At 39.2% G+C, this 21,272-nt stretch overlaps 1 protein-coding gene across 1 annotated transcript in view; it reads right to left on the bottom strand.

The window, feature by feature from the left end:
* Positions 1–21,272, bottom strand: part of RYR2 (ryanodine receptor 2) — a 527,178-nt gene that overhangs the window by 390,435 nt on the left and 115,471 nt on the right. Inside the window, exon 11 of the mRNA XM_065401458.1 lies at positions 1,280–1,354. Coding sequence (XP_065257530.1) covers positions 1,280–1,354 — 75 coding nt within the window. The remainder of the gene's footprint in view (positions 1–1,279; positions 1,355–21,272) is intronic.

Raw genomic sequence — 21,272 nt, 5'->3', positions numbered from 1 at the left:
TAAAACATCTGAAATTTGGCCATAATTGTGTCCCACCCAAAAAAAAAAAAGTTTAACATTTTGATAGTAACAGTCATGTTCCTTGTAAAGGAAGATTACTACTGTCAGAGCTGACTTGTATTGCAGATTCTTTTGACAAGTTCTCTAAACCTGCAGTCTGTACACATTGCCTGTCAAATTCCAGAGATGGCATAAGGCTATCAAATCGTAACATAACTCACTGTTCCTTTGCCATTATTTGCCAGGTGATACACATTGATGGTAAAATACTACCCTGAAACATGTGAAGAGAAAAGTTTGGGAAACAAAAAGGCAGAGATTCTCGTGTGGTTTCACTGCTGTCGCTCAAGCACAATTTAGTCCAAAAGCAACTAAAGGGGAGTGGAGGGAATCTCTCCATTCCCCTTATATGTATTCAATGTCTTTTAACATCATCCCGTTAAATGACATGCACACATTCAACAACATCATTACAGTGTAACATTTCCCCACAGCTATTGTCATTTAGTCTCTAAAATGATAATTTGTCATTTCACATTTTATCATAACTGTATACTTGTGAGTGAAACTTTAAGGCATGTTTGTATATTACAGTCACAGCTAAATAAGGCACAATTCCCAGCAAGCACTCCAACTTTACATCATCCTTTTGCAGATGTTTTCCTTTACAATACAGGCTGTCTAATAATTTTTGTTCTTAACATAAAAGTGACTATTTAATACCATTTTTAGCAGTGCTATGTATTTGGGTAACAAAAGAACCTGAATACAACTATAACTATAGAACCAGAGGAAACCAGAAGACAGCCAAAGAAACCTGGGTGTGTATTTGTGTGAGTTTTTCAGTTTATTTGGGGCTTTTTTAAATGCATCAGAAAGCCATTTATGGGGACAAAGCATAGTAACATAAAATCTTATTGGAATATTACTACCATGCAGGAGCTGTCCATAACCATAAATGACTGGGAAAAGGGAAAATAAAACCACAAATATTTGAAATTAAAATAGAATAATATAACCTGGATGTGATTCAGCAACATATTTAAGCACACACCTCTCTTTAAGTACAAGTAGTCCCAGTGAAGACAGTGGAACTATTCATGTGCTTGACGCTAAGTACACACTTAAGTACCTTGCTGACTCAGGGCTTTCAAGTTCGCCTCTAGTTTTTACCTACTGTGCTATTGATTTAGAGACCGACCCTTCTCTGACTGAAGTCATACAGCTGATCAAGTTTGATTATATTGTCCATATTTTTTCTTAGCGTATTGTTACTTACGCAACTCTTAGAGTCTCTAGTCGCCAAAGGGAACGAGCATGAATCGACACAGCGCCACCTTCATAATGGACAGTTCTGTAAATCAAACAAAGCAACATTCTGAGATGAACATTCTGATATCTCTTCTTTAACTTTCAATTTGTTCTGTTAATTGAGGATTTTTAATTTCAAGGTCCCCAAGACAATCCAGTTGTTAACAATTATGGTTATCAACTCAATTATGGTTATCAAAAATAACTCGTCCCTTAAACGTTCTGATCCACTTGTTCATACACATTATTTTGTTTTTAAAATGCATAATTTTATCAAGTCTTTCTTTCCTCTATCACATTTATACCACATTCAAAAATTTAAACCTCAGTGTTTTTAAGGCTCAATTTGCTAGGAGAAAAAATATATAATCTGAAGATTAAAACATTGCATAGTCCTAACAGCAAAATTCAACACTAAAATAGATATTTCAAAACCAGAAGTAAGATGGTGGTGTCCAAATTTTTCATTAAAAACAATAGAATAATACAAGAAGTTACAAATGTGCCAAAATACTTATTTGAAGATAAGGAAGGACTAGTTCCAACTCTAAGGCGTTAACGAGAGACAAATAAAGCATAAGAGGAGCAATGTTAAAATATTAATCCAGGGCTAAAAGATAAAGCTAAAATGTTGGGGAAACAAGTTAAACAGAGGGAGCCACATTATTGACATCCTAAATGAATGAGGTTTCAAATTATGTGAGAAAAAAGTAAGTCAAAATAGAAGCAAAATATGTTTTGTGTAAATTCAAATAAAAATCATTGACCCAGATAACTCCCTCCAAGATCCATGCACAGGCAGTCCCCTCTCTGTGTGCATCTACCTCAAGAAAAGGCGCATGGGCAGTTCCTTAACATTGGGGGTAAAATCCTGGCCCTCTCAAGGTCAAAGAGAGTTCTGCTGTTGACTTCAGTAGGGCCAGGATTTCACACCGGGTTTTTTGTTTGTTTGTTTTTTAAATGGGATTTTAGCTAAATTAGAAATAGGCTTTTAACCATTTGCTTATTCGTCTGTTAGTATCATCTATGCAATATGTTAGGATGGCATTGCTGATGAGCCAAACGATGGACCTGATCTTGGAAGTTCTTACTCAAGCAAAACACCCATTGACTATTTACATTGTAATTAGTGGATGGTTTGCCTGAGTAAGGATTGGGATGATATATCCAAATTCATGTTATATCAGGCCGCGTTATATTGGGGTTGAGGTGTACCTTTAGAAATGCATGTAGTGAAACTGAAAGAATGGGTCCTTTCTGGTTGAACTGATTTGTTTTATGTCAACATACATCCTCTTTCGTTCTCAAGATCATTCAGATATCCTAAGGGCCTAAACCACTGGCTGACCCACTAATGGGAAGGACGAGTCCTGGAATGCTCACGTGGGAGGAATTTGGAGACTAATGGGAGAGGAAAGCAGGCTACAGGAAAAAAACTGGGAAATGTAAATACAGTATTTAGGAGCCTCCTACTGGAAAACAGCTTCTAGCACATTCTCACCCATTTTCTCTGAATGAATATGGTACCGTGGAGTAATCTCTCTTTGTGCTGTAACTTGTCCATGAATGATGCTTTGCAGCACTGCAAAGTGAAACTGAGTGCTTCTACCTTGAATGAACTGTGAATGAGTAACTCCATCATACACAGAGATCTACCCTCAGGGAACCATTTGCATTTAATAAAAGAAAGCTACAAGATAGGCACAGACAAAAATAAATAACGGATTAGCCAAATAATGAAAGTTTATTTTATTAACATTACAAATATTATTTCTCTGTGCAATGTGAACTTCTAAACAAAGCACACACAAAAATCTCCCAAAGCCAGGAACATTTGTTCCACGGCCAGTCAATCTATTCAAGAGAAAGGGTGGCCTGCTATATGTACAATAATGAACCCTCAAAGCCTTTATATCTGGGAGTTAGGAGGATATTTGTTTGGAGTGTGAGGGTGAGGAGTAGACAGAACTAATGTAAAGTAAGTTCCCCACTAGTCTAGGCTCAAGAAGAACAGGTCCTATCCAACCTACGGATCATATAATAAAATTACCTTGTAAATGTGGTGGTGGTCACCCCTAACTCCCAGTCAATAGAGAGGAGCAGGGATGTCACTACCTTCTCTGCTGTGGCAGAGGTCTCACTGAAATTCTACAGTCAGTCTCCCTCACCTCATAACTGCCTGCAGCAAGTTGCTACCCGAACCCACCCCATTGTGCCCAGATGTGGTGTTCTGGCAGCTGTGCCTCAATTTCCCCCCGCCCTGCCAGACTGTCCTTTGGCCTACTCCAGCCATAGGAGTGCCTACCCCTTCTTTACAGGGTTCTACCCCTTCTGGGTCCAAGAGTCCTTTAGTAAAGGACTCAAGTAATATATACAAAATCCAAACCATCAGCATGGCTGGGCTCAGCTGCCAGCCACCTTATCGCAGGAATGCCTCTGATGCTTTAAACTGTCCTTCTGTCCTTCAATCTACCACATGATCTAGGGGCTGGCCCACTTCTCCCCATAGTCATGTATTCAGGGAGGCTCCAACTAGGTTTCCAGCTAGCCCCTAGAGAAGCCTGTCTGGTCTTCTCCCCTTTTTCTTCCTCAGCCTTCCAGGCAGTTCCTCAGAGAGAGTGTGTGTGGGGGGGGGGGGAAACTCCCTCACCTCCAACTTTCCTTCTCCCAACTGGGCTCACCCAGCTCTTTAGGGAAACAAGCCCTGATTTCCCCCAGCTGGACTTTGTTTCTAATTAGGCTAGGCCACCTTCCAGGTGCAAGCAGGCAGATTAATTGGCTTCTCAGATCCATATTAATACTTTCACAGCATGTGTGGGGCAAACTCCTCATCACACTGCTGTTTGGTTTCAAAGAAAGGCAGAGGGAAATCTGTGGCCAAACAAATTGTATTTCTTCCAAAGTAGATTTAGCTTTTCTTAAACAAATTGCAGCATATATAAAACCTAAGAGGCTACTATCTTCAGTTACATCAATGCAACCTTGCTGAAATCAACAAGGTTACACAGATAGGCAGAATTTGGCTTGAAACTTAGAATGTTAGACAGATAACAGATGTGTGTGTGTTAACTTGAAGTCTAATCTTCATTTGTTACCTTCTTCCATCCCCAGAAAATAATTATTAGAATTTACTTTATATCAAAATAGCTTTCAGTGTTCCATTTGATGTACCCCATTTATACCATTTATCTAGTACTTCCAGCAGTTCAGAGTCCAAAATGAACTGTGTTTCATTACATTTTAATCCTTACTGAAGGAGACCCAGAGTTTTTACTTCTAATCCTTAACAGCAGATGACATTACTGGGCTAAAACACTCACTGCTTTCCGTTACACCTGTGCAAATCTGTAATAATTCCTTTGGCTACAAAGGAGTTATTTCAAATTCACACTGGAATAATGGAGAAAACAAAAATACAAGCTGTTAAGTGCAATAAAGATTCATATTACTAAGTGAAGAGTAGTACAGAGAAACAAATCCTGCAGTAGTTTATATTATTCATATTTTCATGATAAATACAGACAAAAGTAATGACAACAGAAAATGAAGAGGGGGCAGGAGCCCACACAACAAGCCAGGCTCCTACCCCTAAAAGAGGAGAAAGAGAGTATAGTCAAGGCCACAAAATACATTCCTCTTCCCCTGTGAGGCATTCCATAAAACACTCCTGCCATTTTCCTTTCCTTTTTCCAATACACCCTTTAAATATTTTTTTCTAAGCTCACAGACCCATGCCATTAGGCACTTTTATTTCAAGAGAACATAGTTGTAATAAAATCAGAGTCCTCAAGAGTCTGACGTTCATCTTTACTACAGATCTTTAGCTTGTTCAGTTAGTCTGTATAACGAAGCTAGAAGGCCAAGGTGGGTGAGGTAATATCTTTTATTGAACCAACTTCTGTTGGTGAGAGAGACAAGCTTTCAAGCTTACACAGAGCTCTAGGAAGACCTGAAGAAGAGCTCTATGCAAGCTTGAAAGCGTGTGTCTCTCACCAACAGAAGTTGGTCCAATAACAGATATTATCTCACCCACCTTATCTCTCCAATACCCTGGGACCAACACAGCTACAACAATACTACACACTATAATGAAGCTGTCTTTTGTCTGACCTATGGCTGTTTATTAAGCCTAACACAACCAGTTCTTCTTGATCATGACATTAATCTATTTAATTCCTCCTAATACAAAGTCACTAGGGCCTAGAATTTGCTAATTTGCTCACTAATTCCTTGGAGTTCACATACTGTAACTACAGCACCAAGGACAGATCATCCTTTCCTCCATTCTTCAGCTCTCTAAACAATTCTTGGCTCCACACTGCACAATTCTTGGCTCTAAGTGACATTACTGGGACACAAAAGTAGGGGCTAACCAGAATTAATCATGTTCCCACTTGCTGATTCCTAACACTCTTGTGCTTATCTTTGTGAGATGTACAGCAGGAATTTGCACTGCATGACAATTGGTAAATCTCAAAAAGGCAGCAAGACAACTGAATATCCAATTACAATAATGAATTAATTACAAGGGTTAAAAATAGATTACTGTATACCAACTTCCCCCAGAGAACCATTAGCCAATTCATATTCTTATTACAATATTGCAGAGCAGTGTGGGGAGACAGCAGCCACACCAATTAAATTCACTAACTGCTATGCAGGGCACTAAATGAGATAATCTATACCATTTTGATATTGTAGAAATTTACCTGATTCAATAAAGAGCAAATATTAAATTATACTGTGATGAGATAATGAAGTACAACCAAATGATTTGAAACAAATCTAGATGTCACAAATGTTAAATGCTTTTCTTTTTATTTCTCGATGTCGAAAATGTTAAAGTCTTATCTAAACAGCTTTCCTTTTTATTTAATATTTTTAATTAACAATTCTTTTAGTTTTATATGCATAACAGCATGGTGCTTTGCATGGATTATAAATGGATTAATAAATAAAATAAACTTCAAGGGCTTAGTTATAGTTCTTAGAACAAGAACCATATTGGGGTCACTAGGAGATGGCATACTGCCTAAGTAAAGGTGGCTGGAGGCTTTATGCCTCCAGAGATCAAGACCAGACGTAATGACTCTGGAGACATTGGAGGAAGCAGGCTCATCTATGAGCTTTGCTATACTTTTGAGAAAAAATTAGCTTGTATCCTCCCAACACAGAAGTTCTGCTGTACAGGGAGATTGGAACTATGGCCATAACCTCATTTCACCCTCTGCGGCATGGAGCTGCTCCTCTTCTTCTGGGAGTCAGGTAGCACAGACACCTACTGCCTCCTGCTCTGGAGCACTAGAAAACGGAAGGAAAGCCCACATTGTGATCAAGGAGGCAGAACTTGCCCCAAAGAAGAGATTAGTTAGCTCAGTTTGAATTGGCAGCCATTTTATTTAAGAGTAACATGAGTTTATTGTAAGTGTCTAATCAAGTTGGTATCATTCAAAAGTTAACTCTGGTGTCCTAGCACAATTCTAGTTCAGATAATGACATTCAAAGTTACACTTAAAAGCCAATTATATAAGATAGTCTCTTCATATCCTGCTCAAACCTGCTGTGTGTTTTCTCTGTACTCAAATAGTGGTTGCATTTCACACACAGGTGGCTACACACTTCAGTGATGGACAACGTTGTTCTGTGTTTAGTTTATGAATCCACTGGTAAAGTGGGTAAAGAGCTTGGGATCCTTCTGAATGAATATATAAATGCAACATTGTTACCCATTAAGATTGTGGGGGGGGGGTTAAGAAATCAAAGAAATTGTCCCTTGTCAGTGTGAATTTTGTGAGCTCAAGCCTTAGTCAAATAATCCTTTCCTTGGGTCAGATATTCACCTTTTCTGGGTATAATGCACATTTGTGCAGTTATTAATGCTGTATCTAAGAAAATGTTTACACTTTAAAGAGACTGATATAGGTTCCAATACCTGTAACAAATAATTTGCCTTTTTGGATTGTTGACCCATATATGCTAGGCTAAGATAGATATATTAATATATGTGGTGTGAATTTTATATATATCTATGTAACATTTCTAGCAGTTACATAACCTGAATTGGCCTATGTCTCTCTATAATTCTGTTCACTTATGCTACATATGCCACAACACCTTGCATTAGCTGAAAAAGTAAACAGGAAAACTGTCAGGATCACGACATATGGGTGTTTACCATAGAAACAGGTGGGGAGTTACTTTCACAGTACTGGAATGTCCCAAAGGCAAAGGAGAAGATACATGAGTGTTCTATGCTGGTACAAACCAAGGGGGTGCCTTCATCCCCTTGGTACTTGGAATGCATGTGTGCAGAACACAGAGATAAGGGTAACACCATGGTACCAGAAAAACAAAGCAGAAAGCTTCTAGTTTCAGATGACACACACAATGCATTTTACCTGTAAACATTGACTAAAAAAAACAAAAAAAAACAAAATAGCTTTAGGGGTATAACTTCAGGAGCACACCTTTTGTATAAGGTAAATTTAACAACACTGCATGAGACTGCTTCCCAAAAACTGGTATCTTATTGAATCTTTCTTCATATAGTATAGTATTATTGACTTTTAACAATAAACCTGAATAACATATTTAAAAAACCAAATAACCAATATTACACTGGACCAAAGTGTGATCAAGCAATTGACTACACAATGTATCAACAGGATCTAATCTCTGTTCAGCCACCTTGAATATGAGTTTCATTACTTCACACTCTGCCTATCCAGTTCTGAGTCTAGTAGAAAGTCCTAAACCTCATTTGCAAATCCTTAACTGAGCAGGGACCTAGAACACTTTAGCCGAGAGAATTCCAGGTACTCCTCAAAAGGTGGGGGGGAGGCAGAGCTGTTGAACCAGCTTCCAATGTAAAGTAGGCTGAGCCTAATGCAACTCTTAATGCAGGAATTTTCCTACTAGATAATTTAGGCACCTAACAAACTGAAGCCTGACCCCTCTAATGAGATCCTATGTAGAAGTCAGGAGATCTATGATCCCTCCCAGGGGCACGTGTTATATAAGATGACATTTGTGGAAGAATCCCACGGTGCAGGATACTTTAAAAATGCATATAACAGTCAGAATAGTAAATTACTTGCCATCTGTAATATTTTAGGTCCTAATCCTAAACTGAGAACTCTATGGGTAAACTTCTGCACCAGCACAGAGCCCCACTGAAATCAAACTCCCACCCCAGTGCCCTGTGCTGGACTGGCATTCCATTTTATATTTCTGCCTTCTAATAAAAGACAGCTGTTCATTCTTTTCAGAGGATAATTATTATTGTTACAAAGAGTAACAATTCTAGCTCATTATTATGATCATGGTCTTTTTGATGAGTCGGTGATTTTTTATAATAAGCACCTTAGAATTGGGACATAAAGAGGAGTTGGAGGATCCAGCATAGTGACCCATCTCACCAATAATGCTGCTGTAGATTGGATCCCAAAATTCAAAGATGGGAAAAACAATTAAAATAATAATAATATAGTTATTGTAGGGCTGAAGCCCTCTATGCAAGTCCTTTCTGTTTCTCAGTCCAGTACTGTATTTAGGGAGACCAGATGTCCCGATATTATGGGGACAGTCCCGATTTTTGGGTCTTTTTCTTATATAGGCTCCTATTACCCCCGTCCCGATTTTTCACATTTGCTGTCTGGTCATCCTAACTGTATTAAGTGTCCTCAACTTTGCTGACTGCTTTTAACTTTACTATCAGCCCTTGTTGGACTGACAAAACACAAGTACAGGAGGAAATTTCTCTCTTAATTGTTTACTTCCTTAGACAACATATGCAAGAGTATTTCTCTGATTACCCAGACAGACTACAGGAAAAGTGATTATTTACCATTCAAAAGACAGATAACTTTTGGGTGGGTTTTTTTTGTTCGCCCACCCAAGACCTATAGCATAGTGTCCCCTACAGAATTTTAGTTTTGAAGAAAAAGCAGTTATGATTTTGAAATTCAAGGTCACAGTGGAGAGATTTCCATATTTCTGAATAAACACTCAATCGATTTACTGATTCATTTATTGGCTTCCTATCAAGATCAATTGTCCTGAGAGAGATATAAGTTAACTTTGTCCTTCACTCAGTGAATATTTGCCTGTTGATGCAAACAAAAAACCCTTATATTCATCTCAACAGAAACTGATATGACCACATCCAGCCCCTTTGAATCTTTTCACTTGCTTCTTTCTTTGTCTCCTGCATCAAATTCACCCCTCTCTCCTCTTTCTGCTCCCTTTTTCACTCTGCTGAAGTCACACACATAATTACTCACTTCGTGTCCTTCAACTGCTCTCCATGCCTTGTCCCATGTGGCCGATCCCTCTAGCACACCCTCCCCTCTGCCACAGATCACTCTCCTCCTCAAAGTCCTGTCATAAAACACACTTTTTCCTACAAATCCTAAACCATGAAAGAAATGCTAACAAGAAGATAACAAACGCTTATTCAAAATTAAAAAAAAAAAAAAACTCATGGAACTAACAATGCACATGATGAACTTCAATGCCCATTCATTTTGTTTTGCTCTTGTATCTTGTATCCCATACATTAGTACATTACCTTTTTTTATAGATTGTTAATTTATTTTATTATTTTATTTTATTGGGTGAATACGTAAATCACCTTGTGCATTCTTGGTGCTATATAAACTAATATATATTTTTGTTTGTTTTCCCTATTATAGGCTTTAACTGCTCTTGAGCTTCCCACATTTTCACCAGATAAATCATCCCCTGCAACAACAACAACAACAAAAAGTCTACCCTAGTTTCAAAGTGCTCATAGATTTAAGCCTACATACATTCTTCATATATTAAATACAAGTGCAAAAGAAGAATTTGATTCCTTCCTTACAGAGATCTGCAAAGACAATTGTGCTTCTAACTACTGTGAAACTTTATGAACAATTACTAATTTTACAAGAGTAAATACTTGAAATTCAAGTGTCAGTTCCCATCCACCATATGAAGATAATTCCATGAAATCCTTGTATTGTGATAACACAAAATGAATACTTGCACCCCATAGCTTTTGTTGGAATAAAATCGGTGTGTATGTATGTCATCTTTAACAAAATCTATTGCCTATTCCATATTATTCATTACATTATTAATGTTTGTGCTTTAACAAACATATTTTAAGCTGATATTTGAATTATTTCCTATCCTAATGTTCCTTTGGGGCTTTTGCCTTGGTCTGAAGCCTAATGCAATTGGTGTGAAAGAGGCAGAATTGTTTACTAGATAAGCCATTGGTTTGATGTAGCATGGTAACTGTTGTTGATAAATTGTATAATCAGTTCTGTGATCACACTTTGGTTTGTAATGAAATATGTTCAGGAGACAAAATAACCAATATCACTCAGAGATTTACTGCTAAAAGCCAGTAAGAATATAGTACAGGAAAAGGGTTCAATATGATACCAGTCTCCAGGAAGCTGTCTCATGCAGTGTTGTTAGTCACCTTACACAGAAGGTGTGCCCCCAAAGTTACACGTGACAGCTGGCAGTATTTATAGGATAATTTTATCAGTTACACATCTCTTTACATGACAGTAAAAGACAAGCCATCAGTTCATCACATCTCCTTAACTTGTTGTTCGGTTCCTTTCCTTATCTCTGTTTTGGATACTAGCATTCAAGGTATTGGTGCATGAAAGTACCTCCTATGTTTGTACCAGGGTAGAACAATCATATATCTTGTCCTTTCCCTTTGGGACATTCCATACTGGCCTGTGAAAAACTCCCTACCTGTTGCTAAGAGAAAACATTCATATGTACTGATCCTGGCAGTTTTCCTATCTACTTAAGCAAAAACTTACTTCAGCTAATGCAGGGTATTATGGCATAGTTAGCACAAATGAACAGAATTATAAAAGATATAGGCCAATTTGGGCTATATAACTGTTATTAATATTATGGGCTTAATACATTCATATTCTCTCTCTCTCTCTCTATATATATATATATATATATTCATTCATAGATTCTAGGACTGGAAGGGACCTCGAGAGGTCATCAAGTCCAGTCCCCTGCCCGCATACACACACACACGGTGCAAATAATACACGTTATTACTATGACAAAGACATATGAATGTTTAAATACTTTGGGTCTTATAACAGCATTGATCAATATATGCTGGGCATATAATGTTAAACTCCAGAGAGATGGGCCTTATACAAGAAACCAGATAGATTAAATTTGACAAATACAGTACAAAGAAAGAAGCTATAAAACCTATGCACAACATGATCAGGACTCAAAATTTCTGAAACTCCTTATCTCCCTTCACTCCCAAGCAGAATGTAATAAAGCCATATGAACTTTAATTCATATGATTTCTGCTTTTAGATAGGATAGCCTTTGACATCTCATCAGGGTCGTGAGCCGTGTCAGAGGAAATATGCATTCTCTAATTCTCGTAATACACATTTTTCTACCCTTTGGCCACTCTGTCCCAACTAAAACCATAGAGAAAAATAGTTACTAATTTGATGCCACATTCCATTCATACTGTCAAAGTTGCTATTAGATTATTTGTCCACTGCAACTATATTCCTGAACCCTACCAGGAAAGACCCAACATTCTATGGGCAGTAGACAAATTAGATGATTCTAAATGTTTCTTCATTTCTCAAAGCTTTAATAAATGGCATAATATCCACAATGGAACTTTCCCCCCTATCTTTCCTTGATATTCTTCTCTACCCCAGCAGAGACGTTCAAAATAAATGAATTTTCTTGGCAAGCATTGTTTGATGATATATGATGTGGCATCTGTTTTTCCTTTAACAACTCGTTGCCCTATGGATGTTCACTACACAACTAGAAATTATTTTAGCCATATCACAGAACATCCTCAAGTTCCATGCAACACAATAAGCAACATCAGAAGCTCCAAGACCCTTCATGTGCAGCACGAAAGGGTTTACTCAGAGCACCTATTACTGCACCAAAATCTTTATTTCTAATAACAGTTATTAGCTGAAAAGCTGGTATAGACTTGACTGGCTCTTCTGCAGCAGCCAATATCATTTCCAAGTCCTGTAATTTTTCAGTTGAGCAGCCTCTCATTTTCTAAATATACAAAGACACACAAAAAGAGTCTACAACATTATACATGATTCCATCTCATCTAATAATGCTTTTAGAGGTACAGATTTAACAGATGGGGAGTGCCCAGAAACCCATAGACAAGATTAATTATTCTCCCTGCTTTTGTTGTGCTTTAGGATGAAAAGGTAGAAATCTGCTATCTTTTCTTGTTTTTCTCCTGTTTCTTCCCATTTCCTTCCTTTTTTTTTCTTTTTTTCTCTTGCTGGATATTACTTCATATTTGTAACTTCCATCAAGCATATCTGACACAGAATGTCAGAAACATAAATCAGGAAAGTATTACAGCTTCAGAGGCAAGTGAAAGCTATAGCTAAGTTTGCAAACTTTTATTACAGCACACTATTTCATTTACTCATAGCTTTCTGAAAAAAAATCCTATTGGGCTTTATTCTTAGCCTCAGCCCAAAGACAAATGTTCACAGAGAAGAAATATGGTCCAGCGGTTAGGGCACAAACCCAGAACTTGGGAGACATCAGTTCAAGTCCCTCTTCCACTGCAGATTTCTTGAATGACTTTGGGTAAGGCCTCAGCTTCCTATTTATAAAGTGGGGAAAATACTACTTCCCTACCTCACATGAGGTATTGTGAAGATAAAGAATCATTACATTTCTGAAGGTCATACAAGTACCTAAGATAGACATAATTGAAGAAGATGTGTTCATCCAGATCGGAAGAAGGGAATTAATATAGTTTGGAAAAGATGAAAAATAAATACTTAATGTTTTTATTTTAAGACGTGGTTATTGCACACAGACCTGATGCTTGACAGTTGAAATTGTGCAGCTAAATAGTCCGAATACTCGGTCATGCCCTTGCTTGGTTTGAGAAAGAAAAAATATGTAAAAATACATAAAGATAACGGATTGAGGAGTCACACATGAATGTGCTCATGGAGCAACTGCTAAAATTTTAGCAGTCTAATTAAGTCCCATACCCTTTTATACATTCCTCTTGCTTTAGTACTAAAAGGCTGGGCCAGCACAGGGGCTGCTGCTTTCCTGCTGGTTCTGGGTACAGTTTTCAAGAGGGACTATTTGTTACTATTTCAGTGAAACACTCACAAACCAAAAGTCCTCCAACAAATTGCCATAACATAGTATGCCACACTATGTTAAAGGCATAAAACACTATGTCTGCTGGTGTGAAAAAGTTATGTATTCCACCAGTTTTAAGGCCTCTAAATTCCTCCTGCATTCTGCAATATACTGAAAATGTCAAATAATAATTTGAAACAATGTAATTTTCTATTTTTTCCACTGCAACTATACAGCCAGCATAATGTATTGATACGTTGTTATTTTGTTAACCAAATCTTGCAGAAAACACTGTCTGCAGCCAAACCAGGAGCCAGGTAGGAACTCATCCTCTTTCCCTGCATCCCTCTTTACCTCTAGCCATGTAGCCTGAGGTACAAAGAAATTCCAGGGAAGGAGAAGCCAGCCTCGAGGGCCACACCTATTCTTTAGCCAGCAGGGGCAAACATAAGCAATAGCCTTAGGAGATTCAAAAGCACAAAGAGGATATGGAGCACAGCCAGGATTACTCCTTCCCCTGGGAACTCCCAGAACTATACAGGATTGATTCCACCCTACACTGGAGATACTAAGGCTTTGTCTTCACTACCCGCCGATCCGGCGGGTAGCAATCGGTTTTTCGGGGATCGACTTACCGCGTCTAGTGAAGACGCGGTAAAATCGATCCCTGATCGCTCTGCCGTCGACTCCGGAAATCCACCTCGGCAGGAGGCGGCAGCGGAGTCAGCGGCAGCGGTCGACTTTCCCGCGTCCTCACCGCTAGGTAAGCCGACCTAAAATACGCAACTTCAGCTACGGTATTCACGTAGCTGAAGTTGCGTATCTTAGGTCGGACCCCCGCTGCAGTGTAGACCTAGCCATAGACCCAGGCAGCACCTTCCCCCTGCTACTCCTAGCCATGTGGGCTCAAACAAAGAAATTCCAAGGAAGAACCAGCCCACAGGGCCACAGACACTCAAGCCAGCAGGAGCAAAGGCAAGAAGCAGGGACTGCTGAACAGTGATGTCAGATCAGGCCACATTTCCACAGTTTTGACTCAGGACATTCCCATAAACTGACTGGACATTTCCTTCCCTGCTGCTCCCTCCCTACAATCCCATCAGCTCAGACTTACTCCACAGGTTCTCCATGCTCCCAACCTTCCTTCCCTGCTGAATGCCCTTTTGCTTTCCTCTCTCCCTTCTCTCTTCCTTTTTCTTTCTATTCACATAATCCCAGTTTAACAAAACTCCACCTAAAGATTTTGAAAACAACGAAGAAATCCACCAAACTCTACTCCTGGAAAAAAGAATTGTGGCTCTAACATGATGTTTGCAAACTGTAACTCACTTCCTTCTGCATGAGCATTCTATTCTTTTCCTCGATGTTGCATCTGTTTTACCTAAATTGGGGCATGAACTCTAGGTTAACAGAGTTCCTAGCTGGGTTCTTGATTGGGCTCTTCACTCTGCCAAAATACAAATAATGATACAATCATAATGAGAACCCAACGTCAGAACCTAATGGGAAATACCTTTACATAATAACAAACAACAAGAGCAATTTCAACATACATTTGTGGTATAAGGTTGGTTTGTTTTTAAAAAGGACAAATACAAAAAAGCCACCTTTACATTCATGCAAAGTTCCAAAACAAGGGAGTCAGGAAATACAAAATTTATAGTTTCTACCGCAACACTAATTTGGCCGTATTGCACATCATGTGTATTTTATCACACACCTTCAAAAACATAAAATTAAATAATTAAGTTGTACAGTTAACAAGAAAAATAGGAACATCTGTTATGTGGCTGGGTAACATTGCTGGAGGAATCTTAACATGTGTATTTCCTGACTTAAAAAAAAAAGCTGTACAACCTTAATTTAGTATTAACACAGCATCTTGCTTTCAGCTGTTTAATTAAAAGAAAGAATTCTATGTAATTTCTCATATGCAGTTCAGTGCATGTCTGCTCTAGACACAACTCGCCCTCTAATTACAATAATTTTAGATATGCCCTTGATGTTTATGAATTCATAAATAAAGCCTCAAAAATATAATCAACAAATAAAGAAAAAATGCAGTGCTACAATTTCAAGAGAAGACACAAAACACAATGCAGGGACCATTTCAAGCTGCTTGGAATCCAAACAGTGATTTAAAGCTTCTGTGTCAGACAATTCTCCAAAACCAGGATTCAGAAAAGTTGTTAACAAATTACTCAAGTTTAAAGAGGAAAGAGATGAGAAGGGATTCCCTAGCCATTACTTGAGTTTATATTTTTTTCAAAAACACTGGTAAGGAAACCATTTAGCCACAGCAGATTCTTGTTAACATCATATTTAGATCATGCTGATGACTTGAATTAGACAGCAGGTTAAAAGGTCATTTTCTGTATGGTGACTGCACAAGAAAAGAATGCATGAAATCATGGCCCTGTTCAAGTCAATGGCAAAACTCTTGTTGACTTAATTGTAACCAGGATTTCACCCATTCTTTTTCTTCTTAATTTCCATCAGTACATATTCACAGTGGATTCTGTGCCTCAAATACTGCTACAGTACAATACGTTTCTGTTACCACACGCTGTAGTACTCCCTAGGGATAAAGGCAAAGAAAGTCAGAGAAAATCATACCTATAACAGTGTGGGGGGGGGGGGAAGCACATGGCAGGGGAAGGAAATAAATCAGAGGAAGAGTTGAAATCATTGCAAGTTGCACGCTTCAACAAATTGCATTCAAGGAATGGCCCATTTTGTTGTGAGATGCATAAGTTCCACTGTAAAATTATGAATATGTGAAATATCTTGGATGCAAAACCAGACCTCTGCCCAAATATTCTGCTAAAGAAAGGGGAATAAGTAGCAGATAGCAAAGTGGGTCTAAAGTAAACCAGGGACACACAAGGAAATGGGATGAAATAAGAATGGAAAACGTAAAGGGCATTTAAGAGTGTTTCCTGGGACTGCAACAGAGAGTCCTGTGGCACCTTTAAGACTAACAGATGTATTGGAGCATAAGCTTTCGTTGGATGCATGTACATGTATATGCATCCTACGAAGTGGGCATTCACCCACGAAAGCTTATGCTCCAATACATCTGTTAGTCTTAAAGATGCCACAGGACTCTCTGTTGCTTTTTACAGATCCAGACTAACACGGCTACCCCCTCTGATACTTTCCTGGGACTATTTGTCTTAAGAATGTAGAGGCCTTGAAAAGAATTGTAATCTATGGAGTGGAGGGTCAAATATGACCCAAAATTCAGGTTTGGTAAAATCAATATTTTACAAATCTTACATCTAATAGAAATGTTTCTGGAAATAAATTTTAAAAATGGAATGAAAGCACTTTAAAAGATAGATAGATAGATAGATAGATAGATAGATAGATAGATAGATAGATAGATAGATAGATATTCTACTATTAGGGTTGCCAACCCTCCCAGATTGGCTGGGAGTCTCCCAGAATTGGAATTGACCTCCTGGTGGCTACTGAAACCAATCTGGGAGATTTTAATAGGCCGCTAAAAGTCCGTTTGGCATGCTGCCCCCACCCAAGCTCCAATTCCACAGCTCCCATTGGCCAGGAACCACGGCCAATTGGAGCTGTGAGGGCTGTGCCTGCAGGCAGGGGCAGCGCACAGAGCTGCCTGGCCAACCCTGAGCCTAGGAGCCGGACATGCTGGCTGCTTCTGGGAGCCACCCGAGGTAAGCGACACCCAGTTGGAGCACGCACCCCAAACCCCCTCCTGCACCCTAACCTCCTGCTCCAGCCCTGAGCCCCCTCCTGCCTCCAAACTCCCTCCCAGAGCCCACACCCCCTCCCGCACTCCAAACCCCTCGGCCCCACTCCCCAGCCCAGAGCCCGCATCTCCTCCTAGCCCCCTGCCCCAGCCCAGTAAAAGTGAGAGAGAGTGGGGGGAGAGCAAGCGACAGAGGGAGGGGGTAATGGAGTGAGCAGGGGCGGAGCCTCAGGGAAGGGGCGGGGAAGGGGGTGGGACAAGGGTGTTTGGGTTTGTGCAATTAGACAGTTGGCAACCCTATCTACTATATCATTATGCTTATGCATGAGAAACTAAAAGTGAAAACAACTAGAAGTGGGTCTTAAATAAAGAGAAATTACCATAATTAATTTTCATTGTTGTCCAAAGTTAGAGAAATGAAAAAATATTTCAGCATAAACAAGTAAAGGTTTAAACTAGTGTAAATGGTGAATTCTCTGTAAATTGAAGACTTCAAATCATGATTTGAGGACTTCAGTAACTCAGCCACAGGTTATGGGTCTATTACAAGAGTGGGTGGGTGAGGTTCTGTGACCTGGAATGTGCAGGAGGTCACACTACATGATCATGATAGCCTTTATGGCCAGAAGGGACTATGAGTCTATATCCGATATTAAAATTTGTTCCTATTGTAATAATCAAAGGAATTATCATTAACACAGAGATGAAGAAATGTGCTTTTAAAATGTATGATTTTTAACTGGACATGCTGCCTTCAGCCATGGCAGTTATAAAGGATATTAGAGGAACAGGATTTATTCCAAAGCAATATTCTTTTCAAGTTTTAAGAGAAAATAATACATCAAAGTGAGTTTGGTAAAGGTCTCTGTGGTTTTTCTTGGGAATGGACTGCTGGTAGCTACTGTGACATCTTGATCCCACTGACTTTTATAAATGAGATCAATTTGTATAATAATTGTTTTAATATTTTGCTTTCTTTCAGTTAATCTCATATCAATGATGTATTCGTCTTTTGTGGAAACCAGCTAGCCTTGTTAGATCTTATTATTTAATATATTTTGGGTTTTTTAAACACACAATTCTTTGAATAGTAAAATCACTGATGTCCAGGTCCCATTAAGGCTACATCCTGCAAGGTGCTGAGCTACTCTTACCAGATGCTGGGTTCTTTCTGCTCTGATTTAGGGTGCTCAACACCACAATTAGTATAACTCTTTATTTATTTTTCTCTCTGCTTACCTTTGGATTCATTTCACCATTAGGGAAAAGCCAGCCATGCCTCATTTGTGTGTGATCATCTCAGGTTCAAAATTTAACTTTAAATATATGCCCAAACTGCAAGCCTCCCTATACACTACTCAGAAGGGATTCCACTTACCATCACCCTGGATGTGAAAAGCTACCACTCTATTCCTCTGTATCCCTCACTAAATAAAGAGGATAGGTAGCTGTCCTACTCGTATTGTCCCTCCCAGAGTCTGTCGTCTCCCACCTGCCTCTTATATTCACTTGCCCCCCACAGTTTATTCCCTTCCCCCGCCTCCTGGTGTTGACACCCCACCCGGGTGTTGGTTACTTTCCTTGCTGTTGCCTCTGGGGAGCTAATGTCTGGCTGATTCCCCAACTTATAGTATGTTTTAGTGACCACCATACAGCACAATTCTCATAACTTCATATGCATTAATGATAAGAACATAAGAACGGTCATACTGGGTCAGACCAAAGGTCCATCCAGCCCAGTATCCTGTCTACCGACAGTGGCCAATGCCAGGTGCCCCAGAGGGAGTGAACCTAACAGGTAAAGATCAAGTGATCTCTCTCCTGCCATTCATCTCCACCCTCTGACAAACAGAGGCTAGGGACACCATTCCTCACCCTTCCTGGCTAATAGCCATTAATGGACTTAACCTCCATGAATTTATCTAGTTCTCAATAATATGATATACATATATGGATAGAGAAATGACTTTCAGCAGGTCATAACCTTTCCCCTGATACATATAAAGCATGCCTTGTAAGGTAAGATCAAGATTATATAATAATGAGGAATATGGGGGTTCCAAGATGCTCCCCAGAGGTATAGAATGTCACACCCTGCATCCCTTTCAATCTACCTCCCACATTCCCTTGATTCCTCATAGTTGCCTAACATATCCCAACTCCCTGCTGCCCCCATAGTCTTAATCCCTGCTCCTCCACATTCTCTTGCGTCTTGTCTGGCCCTCACATGTCACAGCCTCACTTCAGCCACATTAAAAACAACAGGAGTTGGCAGCCATCTTGTTGACTTCAGTCACATTGATCTATAATGAAAGGTGGCAGCCATTTTGGTTAAGGATAAAACTTCACAGGGGTGAAGGCAGAAATTAGATATTCATGAGACGCCTTAAAACAAAAACTAAGTTTCACATGACTCAAAATGAAATCATGAGAGTTGGCAGTGCTGATGTTTCAAGATTAATTAGTCTTTTAAAAAACACATTAATATATTCAATTGAATGGTGCTAAATAATTGCAAATTAATATTAATAAACATGGTCCAATAGTCCTGTCACCAGTATTTGAAAGAGCTGGCTGAGGGACTTGCTGATTGATTAATGTTGATTTTAAATAAGTCTTGAAACACAGGGGAATTTCTAGAAGCCTGGAGGAAAGCTAATGCTGTGCCAATATTTAAAAAGGGTAAACAGGATGACCCGGGTAATTATAGGCCTGTCAGCAATCATAGAGAAGATAATGAAGCAGCTGATATGGGACTTGATTAATGAAGAATTAAAGGAGGTTTATGGAAAATAGATATATCAAACTAACTTGTAATCTCATACAAAAAAGATATCAGGTTTGATTCATAAAGGTAATATTGTTGATGTAACATACTTAGGCTTTTGTAGGGCATTTGACTTGGTACTGCATGACATTTTGATTAGAAACTATAAAGAGATAAAATGAAAATGGCACACATTAAATGGTTAAAGACTGATAGGTCTCAAAATGTAATTGTAAACAGGGAATCTTCATAAAACAGGTGTGTTTCTAGTGGAGCCCCAAAGGGATCAGTTTTTGGCCTTATGCTATTTAACATTTTTATTCATGACCTAGATGAAAACAAAATCATCACTGATAAACAGATGACACCCAAATTGGGGGAGTGGTAAATAATGAAGAGGAGAGGTTACTGATTCAGAGCGATCTGGATCACTTGGTAAATTAGGCTCAAGCAAACAATATGCATTTTAATATGGCTAAATGTGTATGTATGTGTGTGTGTGTATATGTGTGTATATATATATATATATATATATATATATATATATATATATATATATATATATATACACACACACACTCACAGGAACAAAGAATGTAGGCTATACTTACAGTATGGAAGATTCTACCTCGGCAAGCAATGACTCTGAAAAAGATTTCAGGGTCATGATGGATAATCAGCCATAGTGACTAATCAGCATGCCACTATGGCCAAAAGAGCTACTGCAATCCTTGAATGCATAAACAGGATAATCTCAAGTAGGAGTAGAAAGGTTATTTTACCTCTGTATTTGGCATTGGTGCAGCCACTGCTGGACAACTGTGTCCATTTCTGGTGCCCACAATTCAAGAAGGATGTTGATAAATTGGGCAGGGTTCAGAAAAGAGCCACGAGGATGATTAAAGAAAAGCTTGCTTTATAGAGACAGACTCAAGGAGCTCAACCTATTTAGCTTAAAGAGAAGGTCATGATTACAGTCTCTCACTACCATCATGTGGCACAAATATTTAATAACGGGTCACAGGTGCTGGCTTCCACTGGGCCCTGGGGGTGCTCAAACCCCCACCAGCCTCACCCTGCCCCGCAGCACCTCTTGCACGCCACTGAACAGGTGTTCCGCAGCATGCAGGAGGCACTGGGAGGGAGGGGGAGGAGTTGATCAATGGGGCCTCCAGCAGACGGGAGGCGCTGGTGGGGGGAGGGGAGGAGCTGGCTGCTGGTGGGTGCTAAGCACCCAGTAATTTTTTTCCCAGGATGTTCCAGCCCTGGAGCACCCCCAGAGTCAGCGCCTATGTAATGGGCTCTTCA

The sequence above is a fragment of the Emys orbicularis genome, chromosome 3, assembly GCF_028017835.1.
Source record: "Emys orbicularis isolate rEmyOrb1 chromosome 3, rEmyOrb1.hap1, whole genome shotgun sequence".
Lineage (NCBI taxonomy): Eukaryota > Metazoa > Chordata > Testudines > Emydidae > Emys > Emys orbicularis.
This window is presented reverse-complemented; position numbering and strand designations above follow the sequence as displayed.